General features: G+C 34.2%; 1 protein-coding gene across 1 annotated transcript in view; it reads right to left on the reverse strand.

The window, feature by feature from the left end:
- PolE1 (DNA polymerase epsilon catalytic subunit 1) overlaps window positions 1–15,462 on the reverse strand; it is a 415,552-nt gene that overhangs the window by 59,915 nt on the left and 340,175 nt on the right. Inside the window, exons 44-45 of the mRNA XM_090412775.1 lie at window positions 5,062–5,265; window positions 4,637–4,798 (exon numbers count right to left, since the gene is read on the reverse strand). Coding sequence (XP_090268901.1) covers window positions 4,637–4,798; window positions 5,062–5,265 — 366 coding nt within the window. The remainder of the gene's footprint in view (window positions 1–4,636; window positions 4,799–5,061; window positions 5,266–15,462) is intronic.

Consider the following 15,462-nt stretch of genomic DNA (forward strand, 5'->3'; position numbering starts at 1 on the left):
CTTTTCCAAGAAGTCTATGAAGATTATGCCATGAGCATCCCAGAAGATGGTGGCCATAACTTTTCCTGCTGAAGGAACGGTTTTCGCTTTCTTTCATGCAGATTCCCTGCTTGCAACCCATTGTTTTGACTGTTCTTTGGTCTCAGTCTGGTAGTGATGAATCCATTGTTACAAAACAATGCAAAAATTCCTCTGGATTCCAGTGAAACAGCTTCAAGCTGTCCTTGCAACAGTTCACATGTTGACGCTTTTGATCCAGTTAGCAAACGCGGCACCCATCTTGCAGATAGTTTTCTCACATGTAAATGTTCATATAAAATATTATGTATGCAGTCATTTGAGATGCCCACAGCCTTGACAATTTCATGCACCTTCACTCTTCTATCATCCATCACCATATAATGAATTTTTTCAATAATTTCTGGAGTAGTGACCTCAACATGGCATCCCAAATGTTCAGCAACACTTGTGCTCATATGGCCACTTCGAAAGCTACTCAACCACTTATAAACCATTCTAATCAAAGGTGCAGACTCATCATAATGTTTATCAAGCTTAGCTTTGGTTTTTCAAAAAGTAATGTTTAATCACTACACGAAATTCTTTCTCATCCATTTTTCACAAATCATGGTACTTGATCATATTAAACGAATGCCAAACTCAGAGTAATAGATCTATCTGACTGAAACTTAGTGTGTGATCCTCCAACAGTTGCCACCAACTAAAATAACATCGATACGTACTGGTGGCGCCATCTCTTAGACTTTGCACGGACTTATCGAACAGCCCTCATAACAGAGTACATACTGTTTGCTCTTTTCCCTCACACTTAAAATAAGAACTTCTCACTATCAAAAGTTTAATGGATTTAAATAGTTACAATCTTCATCAAATCCAATGGATAATTAACTCCTACGTTCCAACAACTAAGGTTTCTTACTAGATTGCAGCGTTCCAATCAAATATATTTTTTACCATCTACTAAAGCTAAATTGCTGCCCGTCTTTAGCTGGTACTTCCCTCGTAAATGTAATTTAACATACTTTGGGCAAACAGGCTATTCTGTAGAAAAAAATAATTAATGAACATCAGTACTACGCTAAATACCTGAAACCTCAAAAGTCTGGTCTGACACAGCATGGCATTGATATTAAGCACAGTATCTTGTGGGATGAAGCTCATCTTCTTCGTAGAAGCAGTTTTAAATATGAATACCTTTTCAAAGGAAGTTGTGAAGCCCTTTTACACTGGCCTAATCTAGACTGGAATGATTGGCTCTCTCTCTCGTCTTCAAAAGTCTCAGAGATTCTCATCTTGTGTATGTTATCAAAAAAAAAAAAAAAAAAAAATATATATATATATATATATATATATATACACACACACACACACACACACACAGTAAAACCCCCTTTTTTACACTTTTCAGGGTACTGATGGAAAAAAGTGTAAATAGCAGGAAATGTAAAAAAACATTAAAAAAAGGCCGAAAGATGACTTACTGCTAGTATGTGAATCTACATACTAGATTACAAAATTTAATAACTGAAAATAAATGAATTTACAATTACTTACATTTATCTATTTAAAAAACATCTTTAATTGTTGATTGCTTTTGCTTTCCATTTTTTTTTTTTTTTTTTTTTGACATAGCGCCATATTGCTTTGCATTGAGTTCAATGCTTGACCTGTTTTTCACTATCGTGTTCAAAGTGGACACAGAGATTCCAAGATCTTTTACTAAATGCACATGTGTTCTGGCATGCCAATCTACACTTCGCAGAATTGGCATCTTTTCTTCTACTGAAATACATTTTCTGTCTTTTTTCTCCATGTTACTAACATGGATAATCCACCACTGCAACTTGAAAGCAACTCTCACATGCTAAATTACATAGCAGAAATTCGTCAATATCAATTCGTACTGTGATTGAAAAATCACGGTATCACTCATCACTATATTACTGCTGCAAGCGTGCAAGTCACCGTGATGGTGGAAACAAAACTACAGCCAAAAGCAACGCAATCTGGGAACAGAAATGCGCAGATTTCCGCAGAAATCGATTCGAAAATCAGTATTGCTACCCGAGAAAAAAATGCAAATCATGGGAAATAATGCCCACATCAAGTTGTTAATGGCAGGAAAACAATATATCATAAGAATAGGCCTTAAGACGGGACCAACGGAAAATGACGTAAATGGCAGGAAAACGTAAATTGTGGGAACGTAAAAACGGGGTTTTACTGTATATATATATATATATAATTTCTTTTACTATTATTTCTCTAGCAAGCAGAAACTATTTTAACTGGTAAACTGATTTGTTGTATTCCTATTCTTTGAATTGTTTGCTATTTCCACACACCGATGATGTACTTGAGCTCAAGATGAAATGCATATGATTTTCATTAAAGTTTATCGAGTTTATCATTGTAGTTATGCCTTCTTTTGTTGTTTGATCATTAGATACTACAGGTACCTTTCAAGATGAAACTTAAAAATTATATTTAAATAAGTTTTTTTCCCCCTTCTGATTAGTTTATTAATTTTTTTTTTCAGTTTCCTCAATGCCTTGTATACTGAAAGTAGGAATTTTATTTATAGCAGTTTTTTGAGGTTAATAAAGCCATAACTATACTAGCCTTAGGCTTCTACAGGAATATCTCGTTGTTGACAAGGCTGTCCAAACTGTTCTTTATTTTTTCTTAGCATCATGGGTAATATTTTTGAATACAAATTTTTTAAAATCACATCCTTCCAATTTATTAGATTACTGCCAAAAGTGTGAATTTCTTTAAAACTGTACAAATGATTATATGTGTATTCTATCTTTTGCATTTTTTTTGTATCAAACATATTTCACTTTCAGCCAGTGCAGTTTTGCAGTGGTTACACTGCATAATTCAGAGAGCCTGGTCAGAAGGTCAAATTCCAGATGATTAAAGTAGAGCTCTCATAGTTCCCATCTATAAAAATGGGAATAAAGCTGAATGTGAGGTTCAGGAAAAAGTTTATTTTTCACTTGGTCAGAGTATAATAAATTTAGTTTAATCTTTTATATCTTTAATCCTTTGTACCACCTTACCCCAGTCCTGAAGATACTTTCAGGCGCAAACTTTGTTTGCTCACACTTGGATAAAGGATTAAACTAAATTTATTATACTCTAACCAAGTGAAAAATAAACTTTCAACATCTTTCTCTAAATCCAGAGTAATTTATTAAAAAAGGGTGGCACACCATTTGGCAACTCCTATAGGTAGAGATGACCTGCTAATGCTTCTGCCTGGTATCTCAACTTGGGCCTGGCTACCACTGAAGAGACCTCAATAAAGGTCGAAACTAGTCTGGGTAGTGGCCCTTCCCTTAATGCATAACATTAGACATATCTGCAAGGAGATGTGTTTTGCATTATAGGAGATACTGAGACAGGAGTGATGTTATCTTGCTCCACCTTTGCAACGAGTTGCCCTGGTGTTGTACCATCTTACCCCAGTCCTGAAGATACTTTCAGGCGCAAACTTTGTTTGCTCACACTTGGATAAAGGATTAAACTAAATTTATTATACTCTAACCAAGTGAAAAATAAACTTTCAATATCTTTTGGACAAAATAGCTGCACTGCTGAGAAAACTTCAAGAATACCAAAAGTGCATTCACCCTGAAAATCTTATGTCTTGCTCAGAACCAAGTCAAACCAGATCATAAAATCTTTTGGTCAAAGGCACATCTAATCCATAGAAGTCATTTTAAATGTTTATTGAAAAAAAAAAAAAAAGCTCTGAGGCCTTACTGCATCAATCAAACCACAATTGAAACAATTGTATATCCTCAGAAATTGTAAATATTTTTTTTAAAAAAATATTTAAACAATATTATATCATTAGTTATGCCTCAACTTAATGCAATTTGTAACTTGTGGCGCAATCATTTCCCTGATGATGGTCTGTTGTTTTTAGAGAATAAAATATATTTGATAATATTTTAAGATAATTACTATCATTAAAAAATTTCTTGTGCATTTACATATACCTGGTTATCAGATTATATAGACACTTAATCCAATAACAGACCTCTCTAAAAATTCTTAATGCAATTCAGAAGAGAGTGGTTGTTTAATGATGACCCTCTCTTACAGACTCTCTTCAGCCACTGTTTCAGAGATGGTCAGCTTCTGCATTGTGTTTCTTCTAGAGATATTTCCACGGGTACTGTTCAGCAGAATGAGCATTCATTAGGCCCCATCTTCCATTTCTGCTAAACCTACAGGGACAAGGACAAGAGCTACCCAATAGCCTTCTATAGCTGAACTGCAGACTCACTGAACCTGTTACTCTGAATTGTCTTTTATTTCAACTACTTCAGTTCTGTGAAACACCCTTCCACCATGAAGTATTTCCCAAGGACTACAACCTTCAGCCCTTTAAGAAGAATACCAACTAGATTACTTTGTTCCAGTCCACACACAGTATTTGTTATAGGCATCATAGACTTGTATGGGAGTGATAAAATATATAGCATAAAAAAAAAACAATAAAAAAGGATTAAACATCTAAATAGCTTCATATTTTTTCTATGTAGTAAATTTTTCATATATACAACTTAAAATATTTGAAACGTTTTGGACAATACTTTACCTCCTGATCTTCATCATCCTTTTCATTTGTGGTTTCACTTTCATCTTCAAAGTCAACACTAGATAAGCTCTTGTCACTAATTTTAGAAGCTTCAGTATCATTATCCAAAGGATCGTTAGATTTTTCATTTTCTTCTTTACCCTTTACACCACCATAATTTGCCTAAAAAAATATGTGTGTAAATATGCATTTACTTTTTTCCCCCCTGTGACAGCAATATATCTCTTATCACAGCAATATATTAAATTCAGTAAGTCCAGTTGAGTTTAGTGTACACTGTAACATAGTAAAAAAAAAAAATTTCTGGCTGCCTTAATCCCATCAGTACTAATGTACATTTTTTAATTATCACATTACAATAATAATTTTTAAAAATATATTGTGCAATTAATTTGAATAACTATATAGGATTCTAAAATACTTACAGGATCCAACCATAACAAATACTCCCAGTAAATGGTAGGTCTTATTTCTAACCCATGAAATACTTCTCGGCCACGAATACTGCCATTTATAAATTCAATATATGCAAGAGCATCATTTGCTCTATGGCGCTTTGTACATATAATAAATCGGTTGTATGTGGCATGGACAACAGTTGCACCAAGGTGTTGGAATACAGAAACAAGCTGAAAAAAAAAAATAATAATAACCATAAACAATTAAAACAGAATTCAACAACAAATAACAGATCAGTCAAAAAAAAATATGTTTAAACAATTAAAGACAAAATGTTTTAAAGGCATAAATTAATGTTTTTGATATTTATTCAATAAATTTTTGCATCAAATAAAAAAAATCGAAATTTCAAAAAAAAACTGATATTAGTTGACATCTTATCCAGGAGGGTTAAGCATTATAGTTATGTTACAAATGTCATACAAATGAAAGATTTCATAAAAGTATGCAAATAGAGTTGTAAAATAAACAAAAGCAATAAAGTTTTTATTTAACATGCATTTAAATATCAAAGTGAATTAAATATAATTATCATGTCAGTGCAGTATATTATTCAGATCTACCAGCTCCAAGTAATGAATTTGGTAGCATTAGAAACAAGTATAGAAATAATATAAAAGAATTACAAATTAAAGTTGGACTCAAAGGTACCTTTGGGCCTAACTTTAATCTTGTTTCAGGTCTCTCAATATAGATTCCCATCAGTATACATCTTAGTTCTGAAAAAGCTGGATGGAAAACATGTTACTAATGCAATATGTGAATGCCTCGTGGCCTACTGATGCAACTTCTCACTTTATAAGCTACTACAGCTGTTACAAAACTTTGAGTCAATGTGACCACTTTCAAATGATAACCAAATGGAGATCAGTATAGGTATGTATTTCTGCACTGATAATAAATAAAAAGTAAATGTTTAAAAGGACAGCACTCTATTTTCGAAACTAGGAATTTTTTTGAGAAAAAATATAGCAAACTAAGGAATCTACATTTTTAAAGAGGAAGTTTTCAACTGACTTTTCATAACATCTTGAAAATGAGAGTGCGATATACACTTTTTTTTAAAAAAAATACAGTACTGTATGGTTGTGTTCCAATCAACTGGAATTTCTTCGTTTTTGCCATATTAGCTTAATGAGTTAATAAATTTCAGTCGTTAAGGGTGTTATAATTTTTAGAAGTTCTGCCACAATATTATTTTCTGGTTGCCTTATTTTTTAGTGCATTAATAACATTTTCAACAGTCAGAGATGGTTTCTCAATTGTTCTATATTTTTTCTAAACATTGTATTTCTGGTGTAAGTTTTCATCTAGTGGTGGTGATGATGATTTGTTTAGTCATCTCTCAAAATACTCCAAATTTCTCTACAATTTCCCTTTCTTGGGTAATTAAATCTTCTTAGTCAGTATTCAAGTTTGTGGTTTATACCCTCTTTTAAGTATTCCACTGCACCTGAAGATCCTTTTTGAGTCATTTGTATTATTTTCAATTGATATTTTGATCTGACAGACTTTTCTCTCAATGCTGCAGTATTTTACTAGTTAAATTTCTGCAGGTCCTATTATAGTTCTCAGTATTTTTTTTAGTGATTGGTCACTCCTGTAGCATTTTTAATCTCATCTTATTATATTTCTTTATAGCCTCTTAATATACATCATTGATCCATCTGTTTTTCTTTTTGTCAATTGTGAAGTGAAGAATTTCTTCAGCACAATGAGTAATAATATTTTTGATTTGAGCCCATTTGTTTTCTATGTTTCTCAAGGTATAGGGGGAATTGAATATTGTATTTCCTGCTTTATCTTTTCTGCATATTGCCTTCATGTTTATATCCTCGTAAGTTTCAATATTACATTAATTAGTATTTCTGATAATATTTATCAATTGGACAGAATCTTAGCTTGAAATATGCCATTACCTGGTAATGATCAGTATTATATATATCAGGTCTGCAGGTATGAATGTTTCTTAAATATCTTGTGCCTATTGTTTATCATCAGGCTGCTTACTGTTCCATCTAGGGAGAGCCAAATTTGTTTATGGACATTTCTTCTGGGAAAGTGGTATGTACTAACTGAAAGTCTTCTAGAGGATGCAAAGTTAAATAGCTCTAATCCCATCAGTACTAATGTCATGCAGACTTGGGCCAAAGTATGCATGTATAAATCTTATCAGTAGGGGGAACACTTCTGTAATTCTCACATTTGATTTTATTATCCTTCTAATAGATAGGCACAATGAGGGCTCTGCTCCAGTCATCTGGAATTTAACCTTCTAAACAAGCCTTCTGAATTATGTGGTGCAAAAACAGTAACATTTTTAGACCCTCATATCTGAACATTTCTGGTCATATGTGATATATGACCAGAAATGTTCATGATATTTTGATCTGACAGACTTTTCTCTCAATGCTGCAGTATTTTACTAGTTAAATTTCTGCAGGTCCTATTATAGTTCTCAGTATTTTTTTTAGTGATTGGTCACTCCTGTAGCATTTTTAATCTCATCTTATTATATTTCTTTATAGCCTCTTAATATACATCATTGATCCATCTGTTTTTCTTTTTCTATTGCTGCTGCTGCCCTTTCCACATTTAAGGATTCTGAGTTTGTTTGTTTCAACTACTGATTATATTTTTAACTGATTTTTATTAACTAACTCCTGTATTATTCTTGAATATTTTTCTACCACTGCTCTGTCAATACCAATATCGTCTTCAGTTTTTATCTCCCCTTTATCATCTCTGATTCCTTTTACTCCTCTCTAAGCCTCTAGAACATTTTGCCACCTATATGAATTTATATTCCACATTTGCCTAAACAACTTTATTCAGCTAGCTCCTTTCAAACAGGTTTCTTACATTTTTCTCTGTATTCTCTAACTATATTTTTTAAGGAAATTACAACATAGACTAATATCAACTAAAATAAATTTAATTAATACTTCCAATGTTTCAGTAAAGTCAAATTGTTATCATCAGGGAATAAAATATAATAAGATATGTAAATTGTAAATGCAGACACTACACTAAGTAACGAAGATGAAGCATGTCAACTGAAAGTAGACCTAAAGTCGTAAAATAGTGCACCCCCAGTGGGCTAAATTGGGCATCCTTGGTTGTTGGGCTGAAGTATGAAGGATGAGAGCATCTCAAATTAGGGGCAATTTCATACAACCAAATTTGTTGAGGTTAGCATAGTTTCTTACAGCAGATTCAAGGAAAAGGCTTTCATATTTATATTTTCTGTGATGCAGAAAATATAAATATGCATATTTTATGACGAGTGTCCAAAGCACAGTCAGAAAATCCCGAGTGGCTGTAGTGATGGAAATGGATATAGTCCGTTTCCATCATTACAGTCTGTTTCATCAGCAATTCTGATGTTGGCTGTCCTGCTTGTTTGGCCATAGTAGAATAGTTTACTACTACATGGAACCTGATAAATGTCTGACAGATCTAGGGACTGTGGCTGGCCTTTGGTGAACAGATAATGAATGCTAATTTTTTATTTTATATGGTCTGTAAGTAGTTGAAAGGTTATATTTTTAAAGATTTTTGTTAGTTTTTCAGATATGCCTTGGATACATGAAATAGTGATAGCTTTAGTGTAGTCTGATCTGGGGAGGGGAGAGGGTGTGTGGGTTTGGGGTTTTAATGTTATTTTGGATTTAGTATGAATTGTAGCCATTGGCTAAGAAGGTTTTGTGAAGGTGGTCAAATTCAGTGGAGAGGGCACTGTAATCTGAACTATTTAATTTAGCCCTGTTATATAAAGTTTTGACAATTCCATACTGTTGAGAAAGGGGATGATGAAATAATAAATTTAGTTTAATCCTTTATCCAAGTGTGAGCATACAAAGTTCGTGCCTGAAAGTATCTTCAGGACCGGAGTAAGCTGGTACAACACCGGGCAACTCGTTGTAAAGGTGGAGCAAGATAACATCACTCCTATCTGAGTATCTCCCATAATGCAAAACACTTCTCCTTGCGGATATGTATAATGTTATGCATTAAGGGAAGGGCCACTACCCAGACTGAGAAGGGGGGGGGGGGTGAGGTGATGTGACTGTGAATCTACTGATATGTGTGTGTGTGTGAGAGTTTTCTGTAAACAGAGAATACAAAGTGCTTAAGGGTCAAAGCTGTATAACTGAGAGGAGACCTCCACATAGCCTTTAAAGAATGCAGAGAACCGACCAGGGCTTCTGACCTAATGTCAAATTCTCACCTTCTCGTGGTGCACCCTGTTGGGTATCTACCTTGATACTGAACAAACGAGGATGGGCTGGCAATTTGGGATTTAGCCAACCGAATTGTATTCTTATTGGATTTTGTATATGATTTAATCATATACAAAATGATGGTACAACATGACAAAATTTCATGCTGGCTGGGGCATCGCCCAGTTAAACAAGGCCCCCGTTGTTTTCGCCAAGGAACCAGGGAGAACAGCGAAAAGTCAGCTACTGGAACAAATTTGAAAGCACACCCCAATTCAACATCACCAGAGTTCAAGATCAGTACTATCAACATAAGAAGCTTGAATGGCAAAGAAATGGAGCTAGCCGAGGAATTAGATAAGTACCAGATCGACATAATAGGGGTGACTGAAACAAAAAAAGACAAAAACTGGTGAGATCTTTCTGAGCAATAAATACAAAATGTTATATTCAGGCAATAACAATCAAGGAAAAGAAGGAGTAGCCATAGTATTCAACACAAAATATGAGGCTAATCTTCTTGAATGGTAGGTAGTCTCGAGTAGAGTGATGTGGGCAAATATCAGAATGGGAATTGGACAATGAGACTTATTTGGCCTATGGTCCCAAGGAAGGTTGTACTAAGGTAGAAGTGGAGGAATTTTTTCATGCTTTAGAAAAAGCAACTGATACAATGAAAAAAGGAAAAGTTGGTCCTTGTTGGGGATCTAAATAGCAGAATAGGAAATGATTGTGAGACACACAAAAATATTTTGGGAAAATTTGGAGAAAAGAGCAAAGCAAATAATAATGGCAAATACCTGTTGGATTTCTGCTCAGGACATGAACTGGTTATTACTAACACCATGTTCCAGCATAAAAATGTGCACAAATTCACATAGAGAGAAGAGGCAAGGAATAAGAAAAGTCTCATTGGCTATGTTATTGTTGATAGTGATGTTTTCTCTCTGGTTCAGGACACCAGAGTGTACAGAGCATTTGAAATTGGAAGTGATCACTATTTAGTCTTGAGCAGGATAAAACTGAATTTCATATTGAAAAGAATAACATGTAAGAAAGTTTTCAAGCAAATAAAATTTGAGCAGCTCACAGATGTGATCTGTAGACTAAAATACACAAAGCTTATTGAAAAAAAATTCAAAGAGTTTGAGAACAGGAACCAAACCTTGGAGATTCAGTAGCAAGCCTTGAAGAAAACCCTGATTGATTCAGCCAGAGAGGCATGTGGTGAGGTTGTCTGCAAGGATAGAAAAATCAGAACTCCATGGTGGACACAGGAAGTTAAAGAGGCAGTAAAGGAAAAGAAGAAAGCATATCAAAAACTTTTGACAAATAAGTCAGCTTGTGCTCTTAGAGTAAACAGAGACAAATGTAAGAAAGCTAAACACTGTGTAAAACTTGCTAAACAAAAAGTCATGGGAGGACTTTGGCAAGAACATAGAAAATAAATATCAAGAAGGTGGCAAAATATTCTAGAGGTTGTACAAGAAGCTTAGAAATGGAGGAAAGAGTGCTGTAAAAGGAGTTAGAGATGATAAAGGTGACGTGAAAACAGGAGAAAAAAGATATCCTTTAAGTATGGAGTAATTACTTCGAAAAATTGCTAAATGAAACAAGCAGTGATAGCACAGTGGTAAAAAACACTCAAAGGCATACAGTCAGGAATACATATCCATACTTGAAGTGGAAAAGGTCATCAAAGGCCTGAAATATGGAAAGGCAGCAGGAGTAGAAGATATTCAACCAGAAATGCTCAAGTATGGAGGTATAAAAGTCTTACAGTGCTGCAATGCATAGTTAAGAAGATCTGGACAGAGGGATGAATTCCAGATGATTGGAGTAGAACTCTCATAGTACCCAGATATAAAAAGGGATATAAAACTGAATGAGAATTACAGAGGTATTTCTCTACTGAGTGTTCCTGACAAGATATATGCAAGTATACTTGAGAAACAGTTGAGAAGGATTGTGGAAGAGAAGCATGGTGAAGAACAACCTGGATTCAGGTCAAATAGAGGCTGTCAGGATCAGATTTTCACTTTACGACAGATAGTTGAGAAATCATGGGAATATAACAAAGATCTGTATTTAAGTTTGGTAGATCTGGAGAAGGCATATGACAAGGTGCCAAGAGAGAAGCTATTCAATACGCTGCAGTTATATGGTGTCAATGGGGCATTATATCAAGCAATACTACTTAGTCTACATTTGAGTTGTAAGTCAGCAGTTAGAATTGAAGGACATACAGGAAGGTGGGTTAATGTTAAATCTGGTGTCATACAAGGATGTACTTTATCCCCTCTGTTATTCATTATCTATATGGATCACATTATGAAGGAAAGTGGTATTAAAAATGATATCAATCAGAATTGGAGATGTTAATGTCAGCTCTTTGCTTTATGTGGATGATGTTATACTTCTAAATAAATCTGCTACAAGTTTGCAAGATTACCTGACTAAATTGAATAACTGTTGTAATAGATATGGTATGAAGGTCAGCAAGACAAAGACAATGAAAATAGGTAGAATCGTTGAAAATGTCAACTGTGTTGTGAACAGAGAACCTGTGGAACCAGTAAAACATTTCAGCTACTTAGGCACCATTTTTAGTGAAGATGGTAAATTAAATAGGGAAATAGACAACAGAATCAACAAAGCTGGTATGGTAGGAAGTCAACTGAATAAATTCATATGGAATAAGAGAGAAATTAGTCGGAACACTAAATTAGCTGTATACAAGACAGCGTTCAAACCAGTTTTAACTTATGGATCTGAGAGCTGGGTCAGAACTAAAACACGTGACCAAAGACTACAGACCGCAGATATGAGAGTCCTGAGAAAGATTAGAAATGTGAACAGATGGCGTCAATGGCAATATCATATTAAAAACAAGGATATTAGGAAAGAACTTGACATTGTCAGCATCCAGGAATGCGTTAGCAGAGCTAATCTCAGGTGGTATGGTCACTTAAACAGAATGGGCGAGGAAAGGTTAGCAAAACAAGTGTTCTCTGCCAGGTTGGCAGGAAAACGACCCAGAGGAAGACCAAGATATAGGTGGATTGATACAGTAAAAAGTGCCTTAGAAGACAGATATATAAATATAAGATCTGACAATGTTGTAGCTTTGACAACTAACAGATTGATTTGGTAGAAAATTGTAGGTAGGAAGTTAGTAATGATGTAAATTTTTCATGTAGTACTATCATATCCTGTACACCCGTTGAGGGTATACATGTCAGGAATTTGATGATGATGATGAGAATGACAGGGATTTATCATAATGGCATGTAATTAAAGTGTCTAGGAAGGGGGAGACTGTTATAATTTTCTTTTTCCAATGTGAACTGGATCCTGGGATGTTGATTGTTTAGGCATGTTAAAAATATGTTGAGAGCATCTAGGCCATGTGGCCAAATGGAAAACACATCATCAACAAAGTAGTCAAACAGTGGGTCTATATGTTACAGAATTTAGTGCTTTCTCTTCAAATGTTTCCATGAAGAAATTAGTCACGGGGGGGGGGGGGGTAGAGCACCCATAAATTAAAAATGAAAAGAAATTATATATTATTGTGTGTGAAATACCAGTAGGATATTTTAACTGAATTTACTCCCGATATTTCAGCCTTGTTTAAGTTCACTATGAACTCTGGCTGTTTTGTTTGGCAAGAAAAGTTCTACAAACATCTTTCTCTAATCCAGAGCACCCATGATAGTTCATATATATATATATATATATATGGAGGGAATCTAGAATTATATGGTTTTAAGTTATTAATAACTTTAACATGCCAGGAAGTGACCTTTTTAAGGAGTCTGTGAAGTGATCCTTGAAAAATACAGTTATAAGTAGCTAACTTATGTATAAGCTTTACCACCAAACTGCATTCTCTAATGGCAACACATATGACAGGGATTTTTGATATTTCTTTTTTCTTAGACTTCTTCAGTTCACCAAGAAGTTCTGATTTTCTACTCGTGCAGGCAGCTTCACCATATGCCTCCTACCTGAATTAAACAACATTTTCAGCAGATTTATTCCTGGGTTTCCAAGGTTTTGTTCTTGTTTCCAAACACTTTCATTTTGACTCTAATAATATATATATATATATATATATATATATATATATGTGTGTGTGTGTTTGTATTTACTTGCCTGGTTCATTTTAGAACTTTCATACACATTCTTTTCTCAATACAATTTTTGTTTCTATCCCTGCTCAAAACTAAATGGCAAGTGCTTCCTATTTCAAATCTCCTGCATAAACCTGAATGCTGAACCAGTTTGAAGGTATCGTGGACAACTTTTCTTCTTTTTTGTGTTCTCTCCATGTGAATTCATGCACATATTTATGTTAAAACATGGTATTAGCAATGACCAGTTTGCATCTTGATCAGAAGCTCAGGATTCAAATCTCTTAATAGCAAACACCATTATAACAAGCTCTCATTCACTACTATAACAAACTGCTGAAAACTTCTAAATGAATCCCTATACCAAAGAAAATTTAATATAGCAAACTCTCCACTATAAGAATCATCATCATAATTTTATTATTATTATTTATTACTGTATAATATAATTGTATGGTAATATATAATCACATATAATTATATGGTAATATAATTATACTACCATACTCTTTTCTCCGAAACAGGAAGCTAAGGCTAGCCAAAAGCACCCATACAGGGCATTCCTTCATCACTTCAGGCTTCTAGTCTAACTTCTTTCACTTATTGTGTTGTGTATTTTTATGTGTATTCTTACAATTTTTATACTGTATCCCTGAAGATGTCTCTGTTATAACGATGTAATATCAGAATGATTAAACCTGTCTTTAATTATTTCTCTGTGATGTATTTATTCCATTAAAACCTAATTTCAGCTTAAACCAGCAACTAAGCATAAATATATCTGTCTGTTAATTCTACTTGGATTGGCATAGCACACAAAGCTAATCAGTATAGTAAGTGGAAACTCCGTTTATCCCGGGAACTTAAGCCTTCCTAAAAAGGGGTGCAGGAATTATATCCACTTATATGAAGTTTAACATAAAATTTTACTCTCCTAAAGCTCTTAGAATCGACAGACACACTAACTATGCATTACTTTATGAACAACCGTTAGCTCTCTTCAAACTGAACTTGCTTCTATTCTAAACTGAAATTTTGGAGTTTTCTCCCTGATAATTCAGATAAATCTGCCCACAAAGAATTTCAAAATCTAAGGATAAAGACATCAAAAAATATGACAACCTTCAGAGACCTTTTTCTCAGCTGCAGAGTCAGCTTCTTGAAGTTGTTCTGGACGTTTTGTTGAAAGACTCGACAAAGCAGCCATCAGCATCCTTAGCCTCGTCCACAACTTTGCAGTAGCACCTCATCAAGTTCTAACATTAGAGTTCACATTGGCATATAGAGCACAGATTTTGCAACTATGAATACCACTAACAACATCATGCTCAACATAGCTAACTTCCTGACATGAGCTTTGCTACCAAAAAGAAATCTTACCTATAGCCAACTCTATGCTCTCTAATTCAATTTGCATAAATTATGCAAAGACAAAAATATAATAACTACTAGAGCCAACAAGGCTAATGCTACTGTGGTCCTCAATAGCAGTGATTAATCGTAAAATGAATGAGTTGCTCAGGGATTGTGCCACTTATAAGCCATTAAATGATCCCACAAAAAAAAAAAAAAAAAAATTAAAAGCACTTCTTAAAAAAGCGTTACACCTTGGCCACCTGAATTAGTTAAACTCAGGCATTTTAGCCCCACCTCCCAAAAAAAAAGATATTCAGTTTACCTAAAATTCTTAAAGATGTTCCTCTTCTCAATCATTAATCTTTCAATTTTGTCATCCATACCAGTTACTTCATTTTGCAAGACACATTATACTCTTTTTAAGCCAATTTCTACACGAAGCATTTTAAAAAACATGCCCTTGAGAATGCCATTTTCAAACCTGTCTGGCTAAGATACGCTGAAAATGTGGCAAGTTTTTCTGACATGCCCCAGATATAGGAAATGGTCATAGCATTACTATAATTTGTATCTTAATTTGTTCTCCATTTGACTGCATGACTCAGACACATTATATTCTTTCCTTCTCCATCCAATTCACTATAGAAAAAGA

This window comes from Typopeltis vanoorti, chromosome 23 (assembly GCF_054136105.1).
Source record: "Typopeltis vanoorti isolate ZY-2024b chromosome 23, IOZ_Tvanoo_1.0, whole genome shotgun sequence".
Taxonomy (NCBI): Eukaryota; Metazoa; Arthropoda; class Arachnida; order Uropygi; family Thelyphonidae; genus Typopeltis; species Typopeltis vanoorti.